Raw genomic sequence first — 20,261 nt, forward strand, 5'->3', positions numbered from 1 at the left:
AAAATGACTTTAAGGTCACTGACATCCAGGAGCTTCACCAGATGTTCCTGAACGCTACTCCGCATAGTTTTTATACATTTGTTTTAGGTAAATGATGCATTTCACAAGGGGCATGGTTAGTGTCTGGTGGATTTACAGGGGCTTTGTAAGGAGGGAGAATGCATCTTATCAGACGCTACTTCATGATGAAATCACTGAGGGTTATAGATCACAGGGGTGCAAGTCACAAATAGGATTCTCAAAATCTTATTTTAGCGAGATTTTTTTGTCCGCTCAGCATCTTTCTATGAATCTGTAGCCACCCACCAGATAGTAAAGCCACACTGTGTGCTGTGGAGTGGAAAAATAAGCAACAAGGCTAACTACTGCAAAATGCTCTCCTGTCAGTGCTCAAAATAACTATGATAGTAAAAATGTAAAAAATGATTGATGCGAGCGATGAGCGAAAAGTTATCTGAAGAAAACAGCAACTGGGGATTTAAAACCTAAGACAGGTTTGTTTTTCTAGCGGGTTCATCCTGATAAAGTCTTTCTCCCGTTTTGCACATGAAAGAGTCGTCTGCTCACGAGTTAGCCTGGAGGTGTACTGGTCTGAGGAGCCCCCCTCCGCCTGCGAGACCCTCTTTTGTAAGTCAACGGCTCTGTCCAGCTGCAGTCTGCCTGAGGGGGACTTTTGCTCACGGTTGAACGTTTTCACAGCCAGAAGAGAAAATATTAACGGGGCACGGTAAGAGGTAACGTTAAGGTCCAGCTGACTTAAAAAAGCTCTGGAGAAGTTACAGTCTTAAAAAAGGCTCTTGAAGGTGAAGGGTGTGGGTGGATACCGCCGGCAGCACCTCTTTACGATACTTCATCACCACTGTTTAGTTTGAGCAAACATTTACACACTCCTGCTTTCTCTTTCCCCCTCTCTCTCTCTCGCTCTGTGTACCAGTTATTCAGCTTTCCCAGATAATAATCTTTCAACCTTTCAAAAATAATCTCCCAGCATTATTCATCCGTGGGGTGATTTATGGATATTTTATGGATATTATGGGTCACGCTCCAGATCTCCCGTGTGTCCCCACATGGCCGGCCTTCCTCCTGTGGCATATGAGTTGAAATCGGGCCTACGACAAACACACCCTGAGATCTCTGAGTCTCTCAGCTCATCCTGACACATTTGGACTAAAGTTGGCCTCTTTGTGTCGCCGTACATCCGGACACCTCTCTCCCGTAGATGATTATTTGCGATGTCTGGGACATGTTTCTTCGATCACTTTCATTTTCCTCAAGCACTCAAGCTGCTGTATGCAAACAGCGTGCTAATCCTCTAACATTGTGGAGAGTCGGTCAAGAGTAAAAAACCTCTCATGATGAAAGTGTGACTGAGCTTGAGTTCCCTCCCCTCGTGGGTCTGAACTGTAAACGGCATCACCTCATTTGAGATCAGATTTAATCCTCTGGTCTCAAGAAGTTCTGTCATTTATAGTCACAGAGTTTGAAGATCTTCCCAGTTACAGCTATTCTTTGGAAAACAAAATTCAGGGTTTCCCCCCCACAGCTTCTCCAGGCTGTTAAGACTCGCTCAGGTGTTGTGTTGACTTATGAGCTCTCCATCTGAATAACTGCCTCCAGTCATTATTCAGTATGCACTCAGAGCAGCCTCCCTCGTTGGGGACACACCCTTACCTTCAGAAGTGATATGTCACGAAGGCACCGTGGCCCAAATCAGTTTCGCTGCTCAGGGCCAGAAGTCAAACAGTGTTTTGCAGTCGGCGAGTGGACAAGAAGGGAGACCACAGCAGCACATCCTCACCTGAGGGCCAAACCGGTCAAGAGTCTCCACAGCACCTTGACGTCAGATCAAGGAGGGAGCAGTTCAGGAGAAGAGCCTCCGCGTTGGAAACACCAACAAGGTGAGACCGCAGTCCACAGTACATCTCAAGATCTACACTTCCTACAACAAGACCATTAATGCTACTGTACTACTTTTATTATGTTGCCTGCAACTGTCACCTCTGTTACCAGTCACAGAACAAGTATTCAGGTACTTCACTGGAGTAAAACAGCAATAGATTGGGCGACAGGTCAGATGCTCTCTGGGTGGGGTTGTGAAAATCACACTTGAGTGAAATGAAAGATGTTAAAGTGTTATTATTTTGGCAGAAGTGAAAGTCACCCACATCAAGAGTACTCGAGTAAAAGTCTCAAAGTATCTGATATGGCATGCACTTAACTCTCATAGATAATTTTATGCTTATAAACGTATTTAAGTGTCAAACTTGCTGGTAAAAGTAATTTATTTTCATGTGTGTTTAAACTGTGTACTACGGATTAATGACCTGGCCAACTGATTTAATATTCAGAATTTTTATTATTCGAATCAGCATATATATATATAGCTCTGAACTGTACTTGCTGAACATACAGGCCTTGAGTAAATGTACTTAATTTACATTCCATTACTCCTCTGGGCAGCACGACTGGGATCATTTTAAACTCATGTAGAGATAGTTTAGAAGTGGAAGCAGTCATGCAGTCTTGGATGTGGTGTTGGACTTTGAGTTTCATGGTACTTTTATTTTACTGTTGTAAATATAAATACACTGTTCTGTATGAGGTCTGGTTTAGGGAAAGTGAGTCTGTGTGTGCTGACAAAGCAAGAACGATGCTCCAGAATTGAACTTTTAAAGTTAAAGTTACTGTCATTACTTTTTACTATTACTCTCCCATTATTATGTACAGTACTGTTATATTAATATGTCCTCTATGCTTCTACTACTGTTGCTTCCAGGTTCAGCTCCTGCTGGCTCTCCAACAGATAATTATTATGATGATAATGAAGCAACAAATATTATTTAAAGTGATGGATTTCCAACTGAGATGCAGACGACAACCAGCTGTGATTATTGGCCATAGAAGAGACTTTTGCTCCAATTCTTTGACCATGTTCTCCCCCAAGTAATAATGTGTGTATCATGTACTCCACTTAGCTACAATTTTGAGGTACTTATACTTCGCCTAAGTATTTCCATGTTATGCTACTTATGATACTTCCAGGTCGATTTGAAGGCAAATATTGTACTTTTTACATAGTTACTAGTTACTTTGAGGAGTGCTTGCAACGTCAGACCAACAGTTACACATTTTTAAATACATTTATCTTATTATTCTGATCATTCTAAGAACCAGTCAGGCAGATAACTGGTTGATGCACAGAATATACGTATGATTTACTTTTACCCATACTTTTGATACTTGATGTATTGTCAGATACTTTGACAGTTTCACTCAAGCATTATCTATATGTGGGACTTCTACATTTATGATAACATTTTTAGCATGATTTCATTACTTTTACTCGAGAATGGCTATGGGGCACTTTTTACAACCCTGGTGTTTATAACCTGCTGCACGTTTATGAGAATTAATCCATGTTTTGCAATAAAAGATGGAAGTAAACTGTGTATAGCTGAGAAACAGTGACATTACGTGTTTTCTCTTTGTAAAACACAGACTTAGTCACTTTGCCGATGTGACACAGAACAGCTCGTGAAGGCGTGTTATCGAACAGCTTTTGTCCAGAGAACAGTGGCATGCAGGCGGTCGATGAATGGCCACAGCTTCTCATATCTGCTTAATGCCTCTCCTATCAGATCGGGCTGCTATTTAACGAGGTGTAAAACACAGCTCCAAAACAAAAGTCCACGAAACAACAGGCTTTCTTTTTTTTCGCGAGCTTGCTGATGTCACTGAGGCAGCACAGAACACACAGACACTTGTCTCAGAGAGAGAGAGAGAGACGGAGAGAGGATAATCCAGAAGAGTGAGTTTTTAAACTGCCGCTAAATATCTAAAGTGATCATCACCCGGAGGCGAGGAAATAAAAAGCTAGAGACGAGGAGCATGTGTCGAGATATGTGGGCCTCGCGTAGTCACAGTGGTGTTTTTTCTATTCATGTCACATTAAAGGATAAATTCACCCAAAAATGAAACTTTCCACAAAGTAATCCACCAAACACTTCTGAAGCTTCACAGCAAAACAGTGTTGCAGCATTCCCTTATATACAAATGAGGCAGATGGAGACCAACAAAAAACGTGAAGCGGCTCCGGCATAATCCAACCCCTCCAGATATCAACTGCGCATTGAGGGTGTAAATAACGTCAGTTATTCAGTACAGTTTGGGACCTCGGGGGCTTCCAGAGGCTTGAATTATGCTGTAAGAGCTGTAGGGAGCCATTTTGTGCCAGTTTTAAAATGAGTCTCCACCTGCCTCAGTTGTTTAAGTGGTGAAATGTTTTTTTTTTTTTTGCTGTCCATCGACATGACAGTTAGTAGAAAACGACTGAACTTTCATTTAAGCGTGAACTCATCCTTTAAAACTTTCAGTTCTGTAGAGGATGGACCTCTGAAGAACAAATGGTCGGCTGTGGGCAATAAACAATAGTTTTCGCCTTCTCCTGCAAACATACTAACGTTGTTGTATCAGTGTTTTGTTACAGCAGTCCAGCTTTCTGAGAGGTTTCTTGTCGCACCACCTCGCTCCATGTGCCCTTGTTTAGGAAATTTTTTGGACGGAGGACCGGTTTGCAAATTGTCTTGTGCGTTTTAGCCTACTCATAAAACAATCCAATTCAAATGGATGCATAACTATTTTTACTTTAGTCACTTTTAAACTGAAACAGGTGTCATTTTGTCACCGGGGGCCACTCCCAGCCTGGTGAGCTGTTCTCTTACTCACACCATGATGAATACGCTCCCAGCTTCTTATCCTTTATCCACATATTGCGCTACATGTGTCCCACCCCTTCAGCTTATTTTTTCCCTTGCAATTGACTTGTGATCCGTCTCACTGACCTGCTGCTCTTGACATTTTTAAAAGGCATTGTGCGTTACATTGTGATTGCAACTGATATCGTCACACTTTTTTTCGGGATTACAGTAAAAGGCATTTTGAGTTTCAAACACAGCTTTGATCGTCCTCTTCTTATCTGTGTTTACTATCTCGAAGGTGGAGTCGATTGCTCTCTGATATTGTTGAATGACGTCGAAAATAATGGACGATAAGGGCTGAATTTCACACGGACTGAACCTGTTTGACCCATGTGTGTCCAAACATGAAGATTAAAGGTGCAGTCTGTAGTTTTAGGGGAAGAAATTTTAATCAGAAGAGAAAGATCTTCGATGGATTATTATTTTTTATGCCTAAACGAACTTTATAAACAAACTCTCTTTGTTTTCACGGCTGAATACACAAACTGAGCTTGAAGGACAATGTCATACTGTTTCACTTTGTTTATGTTTGGCGGACCCTGCCACCTTTCTAGCTTCAAACTGTGTTCTGAGAACGTTATTTTCATCTGAGAACAGCTTGTTTATTCAGTTATGGAAAAGATAATATTTAAAAGCTTGTATTATTACCTCAGTAATATTGCAAATATTAAAATTCTGAGTTTGAATTCCTAAGTGCCCCTTTAATGAGAGAATCTGAAGTGAATTTGTGCAGATTCTGGATTGCTGGTGGGGTTTTTCGAGTCGCGCTAAAACACAGCGAAGGACAAACAATCGCTTCGATGGGATTAACAGTCGCAAAAGGTTCCAGCTGACAGTGCTGCAATGACAGATTCCTTATTTCAAAGTGCAGTCACAGCAAAGTCAATACCACTGAACGAATGTCAAGTTTACTTTTGGTAGCTGCTGTTTAAATATTGGGCATGTGGGTATGGTTTCAGTGAAGCATCAATGCAGCTCTGTCACACAGGGAAGTTAGTCAAAACTGTCACACAAGGTGTCAATCCGTTAAGACGCCAGTGACAACAACACTGACGGCACTTTATGGTGGGTATGTCTGGTTAAGCACAGAAACCACCAATTTATTTTACAGACAGAGGACGTAGACAAATATGGCAAAAATGCCCTTTTAAACATGTGCTGTAAAATCTGCAGTAAATGTACGGTCAAATTCTGTAACTGTGAATTAGTAAAAAAGATAATATTCAGACTTTTTGTATATTATTTCACAGTTTTGAGGTTTCAATTCATTATTTATCACTGTAAACAAAGTGGTCCCTGAAAAGCTGGTTATCACTGCACAAACACTTTTCCCATCATGCAACCTGCTGTTTGTTTGTCAAGTGTGCTGTTTATGTTCCAAAATGCAAATGATGGTCGTGTTTGTAATGCGTCATGCTGGTTTCCAGTTGTTTGTTTTTTTAAAACATGAGTCAACTGGGTGTTATATACCTTAAGTCCAGCTGTAAATCAGCTTCATGATAGTGGCTCTTTTTTACTGTTTCACATGCCATAAAAAGCTTCATTTTATCAAGATACAAAAAATCTGTTGACAGATCTTGAGGAACTTTTAAAATACATCAAAATACTGTTACTTTAACTTTCCTTTATTTTGTTTTTTATACTTTGACGAGCGCTGAACTTTTGCTGCAAGATGTCTTTATGATATTTAAATTTTTGAGTAAAGTAGATTACCTGGTTATTTCTGAGGTAATTAGGTCATTTTGGCATCATTTAGTTATCGTCTCTTTGTTATCAAACTATGACCATGTTGTATTAAGCTGTAATTTGAGTGTTTTATGGAAATGGTACTTTCTCCTTCCAGCAAACCTGAGCATGGGGAGTCCGGCCTACGCTGCACACTCGCCTCTTTACATCAGCCACCCCCATCACATCGACACCAGGGCGGCCTGGCTGGATGAGGTGGAGGACGTCAAACCGCCCCGCAGCTTGTTTGGGCTGCCTGAGCTCAGCTGGCCGGGGGTCTACCTCCCCTGCTACGAGAGGTTAGCTACAGAGGAGAACCCCTGGGTGCTCAGGATGATAGGAACCCCGACTCCACCCGCTGCTCTTCCCTCCAGGACTCCAGAGCCGAGTCCACCCAAGCCCAGCCAAACCCAGGATCCCCGGTCCGAGATGGAGGGTCAGGTGGAGGAGCGCTGTCTGGAGCAGGTCCAGACGATGGTGGTGGGAGAAGTGCTGAAGGACATCGACACGGCTTGCAAACTGCTCAACATTGTGTCAGGTAGGACAGAATCCAAATGATGTAGGAGTTGCTGGCAGAAGTTGTAGGTTAATAAAATAAACCATTACAAGCCAAATTATTTTTCCACAGAGACGCAACTGATACCTGCAGAGCACCTGCGGCCATGCCCACCTTGTGTAAACGTTTCTGTTGACAGAGGATCATCTTCACTTCTTACGAACACAGTTATTATCTCGGTGCGATTATTTGCTTTTATCACGGTTGGATTCTTACCCAACAAAGACAACGGGCCACACATCTAAAGCCCCCTGCAGTGATGCGGCATCATACGCAAACAAAAGATATTATTAGAGGATAGTGTTTCATTATCCTGTAGGAACTGGAAGGGAGACTGTCTTGTTGAGGTATCCAGGCTTTTTAATCCTTCATTGTCCTTTTGTGTCCAGGCTTTTTTTTCATCAACACATTCCTTTGCTCAAATCTGCGGAGGAAAACCTGCTGTTCACCGTGCAGTCTCATCGGTTCAAATCAGTCGGAGCTGCCTTGTTCGATCACAATATTATCAGCCCTGTCAATCATTCGACTCTGGGGGGGGGACTCTGTGGTTGACCTGCTCTCTGAAGTGTGTTCTTTCATTTTGTGGAGGCGTTTCTTTGTCAGAAGTCAGACGACGTAGATACGTCAGGTTTAAGTGTGTTTTTTTCCGTGCATCTCCGGGAGGAGGAAGTTGCATCCTGAGTAGCATCTTCTTGTTAGGGTCAAACTCGATACCCCACTTTGTCCCTATCACACTAACAGGCTGAGTCATGTGATCCTTTATCAGAACTTTTGAGTCTTTCGACAGCTGTTAATTGTTCTGTTTCGTGTTTTATTTTGTCTTACATATAATTTCACCTTTAAATGCTCAACATGTCAAAATAACTTTCATCTGACGTCCTAACCCTAACCCTAACCCTTTTAACATTAATGGTCATAACAGAAGCAAAAAAAGTGGATATCTTAATACATTTAGAAGCTAGCATGCATCAAAATCCTAAAACAGACTTCCACCAAGCTCAATGTCTCATCTCAAGCCGAGGAAGAAATTAAGCAACTGTCTTCCCAGGTTGAGAAGCACTCTGTCTGATGAGTTAAATGCCTTTCATGTGCATCCCTCATGTGATAATCGAGGATGTGGTAAACTGAGTTAGAGAGATGGTGGGCGGTAGAGAATATACAGCGTCAACAATCAGCATCAACAAGATACAATTCAGTGTTAAATAACAGCTTTGTGCAAACACATGCTGATCAGTGACATGATTAGAAAAACCTGTTTTGCCTTTTCAGTCTTTAAACAGAGTAAAAGCAACTTTTAGCTGGTCTCAGTTCAGTACTGAAGCCTCTGTGTGACCTACATAAGATCACAGAGATGCCTCGAGCTCTAATGTGTTGACATATTTTCAGCTTTCAGAAAGTCAAAGCTGTGTAAAGGAAAAATCAAACCTTTGTTTCGTCTTTGTCGTGTTTCCTCCCCGTTTCAGACCCGTTAGACTGGAGCTGTGTGGACGTTCAGAAGTGGCTCCTCTGGACCGAGCACCTGTACAAGCTGCCGCAGGTCAGCACCATGTTCCAGCAGCTGTCCGGCAGGGATCTGTGCTCCATGACAGAAGCAGACTTCAAACGCTCGTCGCAGTTTGGAGACGTGCTGTACGCCCACCTGGACATCTGGAGATCTGGTAAGAACATCAATAATGGTGGGAAAAGACTCTACACGGAAGATAGGATTGTCAGACAAATGCAGTGTGACCAGGGGCAAATTCAAGACTATGTTTATTCTGTGTTTAATGTGCAACCTGATCAGTCTTTTCTCTTCTGTGTCTTTAGCTGCAGCAATGAAGGAGCGCTGCCCACCAGAAGACAGCAAATCTGGTGAGTGTTTTCCAGGAGTGTAGCTTCAGTTTGTCCCACTGATTACAGCAAACCGAGGTAAAACAAGGTGGGGTGAAATAAACATCTGCTTTCTGAAAACCTCCCCTCTTGTCAGCAGCCGATGATGACTCCTGGCCTGACGTGATCTGTAAATATCCCAACCAGCCCATCCACCTGTGGCAGTTCCTCCGAGAGCTGCTCCTGAAGCCCCACAGCTACAGCCGCTGCATCCGCTGGGTCAACAAAGAGAAAGGTGAGGCCGAGGCAGAGTGTCGACAACCGCTGTCAGCAAATTGCGAGTGGATCGCTATCTTAACGGGTGCACTTGACTAATTACAGTGACTATAATACTGTGTTTTGTTTTGTTTTTGTGGAAAAGACATGTTGACAAGTCACAATGGGAAGAGGTGTAACTATTAAAATGAATGAAGGCTCGGCTTCTGTTCCACGCTGCCTCACTGTCAGACTGAGACGCCTAACTAGCACAGATCCGTCGTTAATGTTCTTACAGCTGTGCTTTTCCTAGTGTGGAAAACGATGTCTGTCGGTCCTTGCAGAGTGTTTATGTTCAGGTTTTGGCACAACTCAGTTGCAATAACATGAAGTACTTCTAGAATATTAGAAACAGTGAAATGCAGAACCATCACCAGTCAGCTGAAGTATAATTTGGGTTTCTTTTTGTAGTTTCAGAAGTTGTTTTGCAGTCTCAGGATATCCAAAATGAGAATTACTCCAATTTAAACTCTCACCTCTTATGTCTACGTGTTAAATCTAGATTTGGAGTTTTAATATTTCAATACTTTCTTCTGTCCACAGGCATTTTCAAAATAGAAGACTCGGCTCATGTGGCCAGGCTGTGGGGCATCAGGAAGAACCGCCCGGCGATGAACTACGACAAACTGAGTCGCTCTATACGCCAGTACTACAAGAAAGGCATCATTCGGAAGCCAGACGTGTCACGCAGACTCGTCTACCAGTTTGTCAACCCTGTATGAGGAGGAGGATCGGCCGATTCGAAGAGGAACCAAAGATATGCTGGACATACTGTAAAGTAGAGGAAGTGACGTGAACTCTGGAGCTCGTTTCTTGTTTTCTGATGTTTAATTTCCATGTTAAGACTGCCTACCGACCTATGCACTCCTGCCTATCATAGCATCCCTCTACTTTAAAATTCTCACTGCTGGATTTTATTTTATTTGTCTATTTGTTGTCTTTAGCACTCTTGTTCTAAATGAATGTTTTGGTGTGACGTCTAGTTTCTTAAAAGGGAAACATCTTGAAGGAACATCTCCTAACAATGGAAATATTAAAAAAAAAAGAAAAAGAAATATACTTATTTATATTATTGCAGAGAGTTTGAAGAAAAAGATTCACACCACTTTTATATTTTTACGACAAATATCTAGCTTGAGCTAACAGCTGACTAGCTTAGCTTTGCATGAAGACAGGAGAGAGCTAGCAGGGCTCTTTCCATTTTTTTTTGCACTAAGCTTATAAGCTACATATTTAGTGTCATGATATTTAATAATCTTTATTTCCCCAGATTTTAAACTATTCCTTTTAAATTCTGTTTTGAACAGCAATACTTGGTTATTCCCATTCAAGTGTCAAATATTTTGAAGTTGCAGAGCAATCCTAAAGTAAGCTAATATTTTATTCAACCAGCCGCAATGGTTCATCCTTTTTACATTTCTGTCTTTGGTTTGTGTTCAGGTTCTACAATAAAGCAAGAAATAACCAAGAGTTGTCTCCTTTTAAGGTGCAATGTGTAGAATTCAATGGTAAACGGCTGCTCTTTGCTAGCCATCCTCGGCTGCAGTGAGCTACAGTTAGCCAATTAACTCATGGCCCAGTTAGCTGTGGAGCCAGCCGCCCCAGAGGTTGCCTTGGCTGGGAAGGATCCTAGAGGGAGTCACATACTCTGACTTGGATCTTACCGAGACTGTGAATTCAGAGATGTCGAGAAACGGCAGGTGAGGGCGGGAGAGGCGTGCAGCGGAGCCGGACATCGGCAGCGAGAGAAAACAGCATGTAGACCTGGAATATTTTCCCATTTTACTACGTGAATTTGGGATTTGTTTCAACCAACACAGAGGTGATTATATCAAGACAAACCGGACTGCGTTGACGAGTTTTGTCACATTTATGTTGGGTTTTACGGTGAGTCAAAAGGCAGTTAAGCCTGTTTTAGTTTGGTAAAATAGAGAAAAATTTAATTCAGATGGTGCACGATTGTATCTTTCAGTTTAGTAAGGAAAACACAAGAAAGAGTACTTCATTTGTTGACAATTTGTGAGATTATTCACTTATAGTGCTAAGAAGGGTATCAAACTTTCTCCTCTTGTCGGCACAAAGTAGTATTACGAGACAGGAAGGGGTCAGGGCTAGCTGGTTAGCATGCTAACTTCAGCAGACATTTCAACAGCACTGTTCACACCCTGTCGCTAACTTTAATACATTTATTTGAAAGCTTGATGCTCAAATTTTGGGCTACATCTTACATGGACTAACTTTTTTTGGTTTCCCCTTTCAAACCAATATTACAATATTGACGTCATCACCACAAATTTATGTTGAGTTTGTAAGAAGTGTGTTTTAGGATGAGTCAGGAGGCAATTAAACTTGTTTTAGTCAAGGGGCCTTGGATTTGGATAAGATAGTGAAAACTGAATTCAACTGGTTCATGATTGTATAGTTTAAGAGTATTTCATTTATTGATAATTTGTGAGATTATTAATGTAGAAAGCTAACATTAGCAGTTTAGCATTTATGGCTATATCAATAACAAATTGCTTCTCTAAAAGTAGAATCAATGACTCAGAATCACTTGTGCAGGCCGTACAAAAACCACACAGACACTAACTTTTTCTTTTTTTTTTCAACAAACTTGTTTCCCCTTTCAAACCAATATCGCAATATTGACACCATCACAACAAATTTGAGTCAGGTCTTTTTTTTTTCATCACTATCATTATTATCTGTGATCATAATCATCTTTATGCATATTTAAATGAACTTCTTGTTACATCAAGATGAACAGGCACTACACCAGTTAGGAGATAAAAGTACATCACTAACTATGAACATACATCTTCTATACCGCTAATATAGGGTTTCCACAACGTGAGCTGCTGTCCCCCTGTGTGCATAAGGAAGAGATCATCAACATAAAAAAGCATTTACATGTACACCTTTTTACTGCCTCAACGTGGTTAGGTCTCATTTTCAACTCAACACAGTTGTACAGTTACAATAGAATATAATCTTTAAATTACATCATCATATACAAATCTGACAGCGTGGGATAACGTCACGCTTTTTATGATACACTGACAATTCCATTGCAATGAAATTCATACGATATGGTACCTATTACTTAATATGTTTTTCCATTGCTGTTATTTTTAATGAAACACATTTACATGTATAACACTACATTTTGTCTTAATAGTCAATCACTTGCATTTTTTTTGTAGTTTTTTTTTTTTTTTTACATTTTCTTTTTCTGTTTACATTTACACAACTCATACACACTGGATGATGAACATTTTTCCCCCCAAAATATTAACCTGGCAATGTGGATTGTGTGTTTGAAGTTGCGTGTGTGTGTGTGTGTGTGTGTATATATATATATATATATATATAGTTAAATGTGTGTGTTTTTGCGCAGCATGTGTGTGCATTATATATATATATATATATATATATATATATATATATATATATATATATATATATATATATATATATATATATATATATATATATATATATATATATATATATATATATATATATATATATATATATATATATATATATATATATATATATATATATATATATATATATATATATATATATATATATATGCGTCAAGAATGTGGGACAGTATAATGAAAAGAAGTCCTTTTTGCTATGCTGGACAGCTTACTCTAAGACACAACTTGTGAGCTGGTGATGTGTTTCTCCTCGTGTGTGAGACCCAAACCTGTCAAATCCTGTTTTTCCAGACACAGAACTAAACACATCTGACTGCTGTTGGTCCTGTGAAATTTAAAAACCTCAGGACGACTACGTTTATAAAAAGCATCTCTCCCGTCTAATCAGAGATTTTTTTTTCCTTTTTTTTTCCTTTTTTAAATGCAACTCGTTAGCGAGACAACATCTGATAAATGTGCCTCCTGCTCTAAATTAATAAGTTTTTTTTTCTATGGAGCAAGTTAAAATATTTAAAATGTAATGCACTGTGTAAGAGCCATCTTACATGCAGTGCAGCACTGGTTACAAATGTAATATTCCCTGTGTCATAGTGAGTGTTTTTGCAGACAAATGAAGTTTGGGTGGACTGGGAGGCAGCTACAAGTTGATCTTCACCGAAGCTGTTTCACATGTGATATGTGAAGTTATTGCATGGAGAGAAAACATATAGTTGATGGTATTGGGTCATTCTTTGGCTCAGCAGGGAAACGGGCCACATAACTAGTGCTTTTTGCTAGGTAGGGCTTCGAATGACGGTGGAGAGCCATGTTTAGACAACATGCCATTGTCAAGCCCAAACACTAGTACATTCATGTCCTGTTGGAGAGGCTTCGATCTTCACAGTAACACATTGCCATGCCTCCATTGGCCCCTCTCTCTGGAAGAAAAAGTGCCCGGCATGGGGCATTTTGTTCAAAACCCTCCTCCTATCCTGCAGATGACTTGATCCGACTTTGCACTGAGGAAACGCATCACTCTTGTTTCTTGTTAGCAGTAGTGGATTAAAATGAGACCTGAATACTGAACCAAGAATGAAAGCTTCTGCAGAAAACTGTGTCTCCTTCCCATGGATCGCAATGAAGATGATACTGTCAAAGGACGTGTGATGCTGAAGAGAAAGAAAAACTTGTGCTCAAAACGAAACAAAACGAAACCAGAACACAAGATCAGTTCATGAACAAGCTTCCTTTCATGAAAACACAAGCGTGTGATGCTCGGGAAGTGAACTCTGCATTTGTAGATTGAAAGTGTTGCATCAAGTTTGTAGCCTGAAGGAGGCCGCAGGATTCAGGGAATGCAAGTCATTTGCATAGCACATGCTGCTATGCAAGTTCAGAAACAGTTAAAAACACATAGCACTGCACACACAGGAAAGAGGTTGGACCAAAAGTCACAAAGAAAAACTGAAAAAAAAAGAAAAAAAAAAGAAAATAGAGGATACTGTCTGTGGTACTTTTAAACACTACACAGCATTCCCGATGTAAGAATGACAACTGACCACACACAGCATTAGGAATGCTACACAAAAATGGCATCACACCGTATATACACAATGCAGGTTAGAGAAGCTCGTCTTTGTCGAATGGGCATAACTGATTATATTATCTTCCCATTTTTCACAAGAGAACAGACTGCAGTACACTGCAAGTTTAAATAAGCTGCATTATACGTTAAATACAGCTACACAGAGAAGCAATGTGTTCCTGCACTGTTGTGATGTTATAGTTGAGTGTGTATATACTGGAATAACTGCTGCTCCTGCTCTTAAATGTGTAAGTCCACCCACCCCAAATGCTGGATAAAATATAGTATACTGATATATTGTCTTTTAGGTTACTAAGTTTTTATTTAGGCAAGACTGCTTGGCGCATCTGTTGGGCAAGGGATGTGTTGCTCTTAAGTCTCTGGCTATGTGCGGTGCGATTGGACGGGACAGTTCAAGCTGCCTCCAATGGCGTGTCCTTGTTCAGTAACGTGACTAGATCGGCTCAACGTAATTGGCCGGGTACAGTCCCTCTCGGCCGTTGTCCATGCGACCTCTACACCAGCCCTGCTCGTCTTCGTCCTCGGTCTTGGTCAGTTCGTCACCTGTGAGGGAGACACCACTCCTGTCAGTAACACACTCCCCACATTTCTTAATTTGTGGTGCTTACTGATAGATTTATTATTGTAATGACCATGAGTCAAAGTCTCCCTGGTACCATTTCTTTTGGATTTTTAAATATTTCACGGACTGCGTCATCCAGTCAAGGAACTGTTTGACATTTCTGGAGAAAACCTTGCCAGCCTGCCGATTAGCTTAACTTAGCTTAATCTGGCAACAGATATCCTGGCTCCGTTCAAAGGGGAAAAAATACATCCACGTACAGCACCTCTAAAGCTCAAAGACAAGATATACCAGATTAGCCTAATAACCGAGGCAGATTTTGTCCCCTCGTCCCCTTTGTTGCCAGTCTTTGTGCTGAGCTAAACTGGCTGCAGCCTCATATTTAGCAACAAGGGAGCTGTGTTAATCTTCTCATACAACCCTTTGGCTCAAAAGCGAGTGTGTTTCCTCCAGAACAATTAATACCTAACTGGAGGAACACCTGTGAAACAAAACGTAAAGGTAAGACGTTAAACCGCTGGAGGTCAGCAAAAATCTGATTTCCAGGGGCTGTTAAATTGCTCTTTAACGCAGAAATGACCACCATCATCAGTATTTCATGTGGAGGATTCATGTCGGGATTAAGCAAAGGCTGTATTCTAACACAATTTTCTGACTTTATCAGTAAACTGTGTGACGTCGAGGCCGTGCATATCATCAGCGTTTCAGAGGCGGACCAACTGTTCTTCAGCAGCCACATAAAGATTATAGTGAGCAGGTATTGCAAGCATGATAAACACATCAGCAGCTCATTTAGATCCAGTAGCAGACGCTTTGTGGCTACAGCCCTTCGTTGCTGCTCACCTTCTCTGTCACTCGGCTCTTTTTAAGCGTCAGTACAACTCGAGCTCACGGCGACAGATGCTGACCGCCGCTGAACATGTTATGAGCTGCGATCTCAAGTCATCATCGAGGTAATAATTCAGTTGTCTGACAACAGAAAACAGGTGTCTGAAAAAGATGCAACCTCAAATCACTGAGATGATGACATGCACAGGACAAAAATGACCACGTGACGTCTGTTTGGCAAAATACGGCAGGTAATTTGAATTTACACGGCAGATTTGCATCGGATGAAGATCACAGGCAACCCTCCCTTAATTATTCTAAACTACTAGAGGTCCCCGGGTGACACCGGTCCTGCGAAAACGGGGATTATACCGACAAATTTGCCACTTAATTATCGCGATTCACAGGAAAAATACAGAAGACATGACCTTCAACGGGAAGCCATGCAGATTTCAATTAATTGGATTTGATCAGGCGGTGCCAGCCCAGTTTCACCCTCACAACAAAAGGTGAGGGTAAATTAAAGTGGAGGATCTGATGACTAATAGTAGCGTGAAAATGCAGTGTTTTTATCAATGGCTCCCTGATTTGTTTGTTCACAGGAGGACACACATCCTTGAGTACAAACACGTGTGTGATGCGATACAATTCAGTGGCTTCACACTGCTGAGAGACAGGTGGTGAGCAACACTCTCTGCAACACACACATTTTGGTTGTTTACAAGAAAACTCCAGAAGGCACCTTTAATTTTTTATTTTTTTTTCCAAGAACAACAAAGAAACTCATTCCTACGGAGGTATAAAAAAGATTTAAAGATCAATTTAGGTGATGCCAGATGTCGCTGAGGTTATTTAAAAGCACCAAATGTGGTTAAAAATAGGATCTGGAGGAGCTGGAGATGAAGATGCACAGCTGTGGCTTCTTCAGCGGTTATTTCTTCGTGCAAAGCTTGTCTTTAAAACATGTTAGTCATGTCCCGTGTGAGGCTTTAAAGCATTTTATTTCTCCTCTCGCACCATTTCCAAAACAGCTTGTGTTAATTGGTGGCAAGTGCCTGTAATTTGTGACCATTACTGACTAATCACTGCTATCCTGCGTGAAAGAGGGGAGCTTTAGTGTAGAAATCAGGATTTGGTTGGCGGTCTTTAAACACCTGTGTGAAGTGCGATGGCCCTTTTATATACACATTATGAGACAGCAGATGAAAATCCCCCCGTCCTGTGTCGCTGGTAATTACCTGCTTTGAAGGTGAGCTCGTCCTGTTCCTGGCCGTCGTAATCATAGAGAGCGCGGACGCGGACCCCTTTCCCGGTGCTGGAGTCGTCTTCGAACGAATTCCCGTTGCCACCGTTTTCGTTTCCGGAGAACGCAGTGGGCTGCTCGTCGTCGGACCACTCGGTCGAGTAAGCTTGATTTTTATCATAGCTGCTCACACTGGAAGGGGAGAGATGTGGCGTTAAACGACCTCCCAAAATTGTCAGCAAATGGCATGAAAAGGTCAAAACCGGTGTTACAAGTTGATCCTACTGAAGAGCAGAAAGTCCTGAACTGAAAATGTTACTGGCAGTGGACTCTTTTTTTTTGCATTACCTTATCATTCTGATGTAAATACTGATTTCACAGTGTGATGGCTGTAGAAAAAAAAAAGACACCACCTGCTTATAGATCAGTTCCCCATACACCTTGCTTTACTCTTACCACTGGGACTCCATCTAGACCGACACTGCGTTTGCAACAGCAGCACCAACAATGACATCACAGGGAGACGCTCGGGAGAAGGGAACATTTTAAAGATATCTAATCTGCTTTAAGTACAAGTGTCCAAGTATCAACTTTTATCAAAATATAAGTAAATTAAAGGTTCACTTGTGCTTCTATAGACTACAGGATAGTTTAATTTATAACAAAACATATTTTCTCCATGAAACTTCTTATTTTGTGTGCAAAAAAATGTAATTGTTGTAATTGTTTTATTTACTGGCAGGAAGGAAAGCTGTCAGATTAATGTTAAAAGACGTGAAATATAAAGTGACATCTACTCATCAGTAAATGTACTCAGTTACATTCCATCACTGTATAGACAACTATCAAAAACACATCATTATAAAGAATGAGGGTGCTGATCGCCCCCACCCAAACACACACACACACAACCCTCTGATGTAAATACTACTAAGCATCCACAGTTGAAAATAGTCCCCCAAGTAATGGATGTTTTACTCCATTTCAAGCAGCATTGCTAAAAACCACAGTGCTCATCTCTTTTAGGAAACAATTTCTCCTTCATAAAAGTACAAACATACATTCATGGCACATTTATACAGATGCACTGTGTGTATACGCTTGGTACTAGTACATGTTGTTGGATTTAGTCCTTTTATGAGATTTGTTGACCGAAACACAAATAAATGAGGATGTCAGTCACGTTCTGGATGAAACAGAGTGATCGGTGTGACTGTCGACGACAGACTCCCTGAGCTAACCTGCTACGATCACCAGGTGGAGCCACATGGTCGGTGCTCGGAGTGGGTGGGGCTCCGTCTGGTTTCTTCTTCTTTGGAGGAGCGCTGGCCTGGTCTGGGTTGTATTCCTGCAGATTGGAGCGAAAAGACACAACATTAAAGGACACCGTGATAAAAGCATTTAGCGAAGATGAGAGGTTTGATGCTGTACCTCAAAGGCAGGCCAGTTCATATGCATCCCGGGGCCGTGGTTGTTGCTGAACCACTTCAGGTCCTCTTGTGTGTTTGCGCCCAGGATCGTGCGTTCCAGTTCTCTGTATATCGTGGCATAGCTGAGGAGGAGGAGGGGGGGAAAAAAAACAAAAAATGGAACAAATAGTGACAATGAAAGAGCCAGAAGAGACCTGGGGGTGCTGCCAACTTGGCGACAGGACCCACAATGTAGTTCCAAATCTGGGCTGAGAGAGATCCAACATCGGGTCATGGCAAGACTGGAGCGTCTCCCTGAGTTTCTCTGCTGATGCCGAAGCCCTCGACAGCTGACGTATTCGGCCCAAATAATCCTAATAATCCTTCAAAGGGATATCATCGTTTATGTTGCTGAAGTTTCCCCAAATCTCTGCAATGTGTCATAGATTATACAGGGTGCAGACCGTGTTTCATATATCAGTGCAGCGAGATGATTTATTCTACGCCCAGTCTCAGGTAAGCTGGAAGACAAGATGCTTTGTGAAGGCGGATGCTAAACGCTCCTGTGCAGCAAAACGCCTGGTCTGTGATCCCGAAGGAATGTTTAAGCGTAGTCGAGCCAGCGCAGCGTCCCAGGAACACGCTGAACTGCCTTTTAAAGAGGAGAGGTGACAAACAGATCGACGTGTTCAAGCAGAGAAACAACTGCAATTGTAATCGCTGTGAATCCAGAGAGTGAGCACACGCTGCAGTTACATTTCCGTTCTCGGTTTGCACGATAATGACCTCAGCTCGTGGAGCCGAACAAACAAGGCTGTTTCTGAATGTTTTGATTTGAGCTTTTTTTTTTTTTTTTTTTCTCTTTTCAGCGGGAATTTATATGACTCACTCTAGTTGTACAAAATATTCATTCATTCACAGGCAGCAGTCTAATAATAATACGCTGAATTTGTGGAATCTGGCGACAGTTTGCAGAGAAGCTCACTGTCGTAACATAAATAGCTAAAGATAAAAAAACACACAGGCGTTTTCTCTGCTTTTACCTTTGAGTTTTATGTCAAATAATTATTTAAAGGTTGAGGAGGAAGAGGGCGTCGTCCGTCTCGTGTCATCACATGCAGGTTTAAAAAAAACGGCCCGTTAAATGACAAGCGTTCGCTCCGAACTAAAATCCACTTTGGCAGGAGCGCCATCGACTGAATCGTCAATTAATTAGTGCCGTTGAGTCTCGACGCTAATGAGAAATGCATGCCTGCTGGAGACGCGTGTTGAGCTTTAATCAATTTGAAAGTGAACTGTACCGAATGTGACACCACCAAACAAACTAATGCGTGGTAAGATTTGTTTGAAATTTGATTATTTCTCATTACAAGTAGAAAGGTACGGTTTGCAGTCATTCATTATTCAGCGGACCAAAATGGGATCTTGCATAGAAATACTTAAGAGAAAAAGATTTCTAAGCTCTTTTTCACCTCTCACTTAATCTCTTATCAGTTAGAACACACTCAGCCATCCTCAACAATCAGCTCCATGAAGCCTAAATAAAACCACTTCCCTCGGCCCGGCTCACCTTTGGTTCTCGGTGAGGTTAAGGTGGCGTTTGATGTCCAGCAAGGCCTCCTTCAGGAAGGTCAGCCTCTTGACTTCATGCTGCTGGCACTGATCAAACACCTGCTCCATGCTCTCCATGTACTGCGGGGTGCACTTGTTCAGCTCCTCCAGAGACTTCTCGTACTTTTCTTTAGCCTGAGACAGAAGACAGGAAAACACAACCGATGACCGAGGTCCAGAAGTTCCAGCTTGGTTTAATTGTTATCTCTATTTTAATAGCTGGCTTGTTCTTAATCGTTATGTGTAATTCTGTTACTTAACTGACCCCAAATGTATTCCCCAAGACTTAAATTAGCTTAAAGGGTTTTAATATACTTTGTAAAGCTCTGACAATCTTATCAGACTCAATATCTGTTCTTGTAACCAAATATATCACATAAAAATGATTAAAACCCGCTTTTACTGTCCAAAG

At 41.4% G+C, this 20,261-nt stretch overlaps 2 protein-coding genes across 8 annotated transcripts in view; one reads left to right on the forward strand and one right to left on the reverse strand.

Moving 5' to 3' along the window:
* Positions 1 to 476: 476 nt before the first annotated feature.
* Positions 477 to 10,610, forward strand: LOC119023046 (SAM pointed domain-containing Ets transcription factor-like). Of its 4 annotated transcripts, none has more exons than XM_037104663.1 (7): positions 477 to 727; positions 1,629 to 1,898; positions 6,601 to 7,020; positions 8,502 to 8,696; positions 8,845 to 8,889; positions 9,005 to 9,142; positions 9,706 to 10,610. In XM_037104663.1, exons 2-7 carry the CDS (start codon positions 1,685 to 1,687, stop codon positions 9,882 to 9,884), a joined length of 1,191 nt encoding a protein of 396 aa, XP_036960558.1. In that variant the 5' UTR covers positions 477 to 727; positions 1,629 to 1,684; the 3' UTR covers positions 9,885 to 10,610. The 4 variants fall into 4 exon arrangements, with proteins under 4 accessions (XP_036960558.1, XP_036960557.1, XP_036960559.1 ...); XM_037104665.1 differs by lacking the exon at positions 477 to 727 and adding an exon at positions 2,777 to 2,951 and having other exon boundaries at positions 1,781 to 1,898; XM_037104662.1 differs by having other exon boundaries at positions 477 to 1,898.
* Positions 10,611 to 12,745: 2,135 nt separating this feature from the next.
* The window catches only part of LOC119022124 (protein kinase C and casein kinase substrate in neurons protein 1-like), a 39,714-nt gene continuing 32,198 nt past the window's right edge, over positions 12,746 to 20,261 (reverse strand). For all 4 annotated transcript variants that reach the window (XM_037102694.1, XM_037102693.1, XM_037102695.1 and 1 more), the window contains 5 exons: positions 19,809 to 19,984; positions 18,261 to 18,381; positions 18,071 to 18,177; positions 16,825 to 17,021; positions 12,746 to 14,739 (listed from right to left, as the gene is read on the reverse strand). In XM_037102694.1, coding sequence (XP_036958589.1) covers positions 14,630 to 14,739; positions 16,825 to 17,021; positions 18,071 to 18,177; positions 18,261 to 18,381; positions 19,809 to 19,984 — 711 coding nt within the window. In that variant the 3' untranslated portion in view covers positions 12,746 to 14,629. The remainder of the gene's footprint in view (positions 14,740 to 16,824; positions 17,022 to 18,070; positions 18,178 to 18,260; positions 18,382 to 19,808; positions 19,985 to 20,261) is intronic.

This window comes from Acanthopagrus latus, chromosome 7, assembly GCF_904848185.1.
Source record: "Acanthopagrus latus isolate v.2019 chromosome 7, fAcaLat1.1, whole genome shotgun sequence".
Lineage (NCBI taxonomy): Eukaryota > Metazoa > Chordata > Actinopteri > Spariformes > Sparidae > Acanthopagrus > Acanthopagrus latus.

Bases quoted from the DNA above. Each gene is read 5' to 3' on its own strand.
- LOC119023046 (XM_037104662.1), top strand. From the start codon at position 1,685: ATGTCACGAAGGCACCGTGGCCCAAATCAGTTTCGCTGCTCAGGGCCA. The intron at 7,021-8,501 runs GTAGGACAGAAT...TCCCCGTTTCAG, and splicing joins ACTGCTCAACATTGTGTCAG to ACCCGTTAGACTGGAGCTGT. The intron at 9,143-9,705 runs GTGAGGCCGAGG...TTCTGTCCACAG, and splicing joins CTGGGTCAACAAAGAGAAAG to GCATTTTCAAAATAGAAGAC.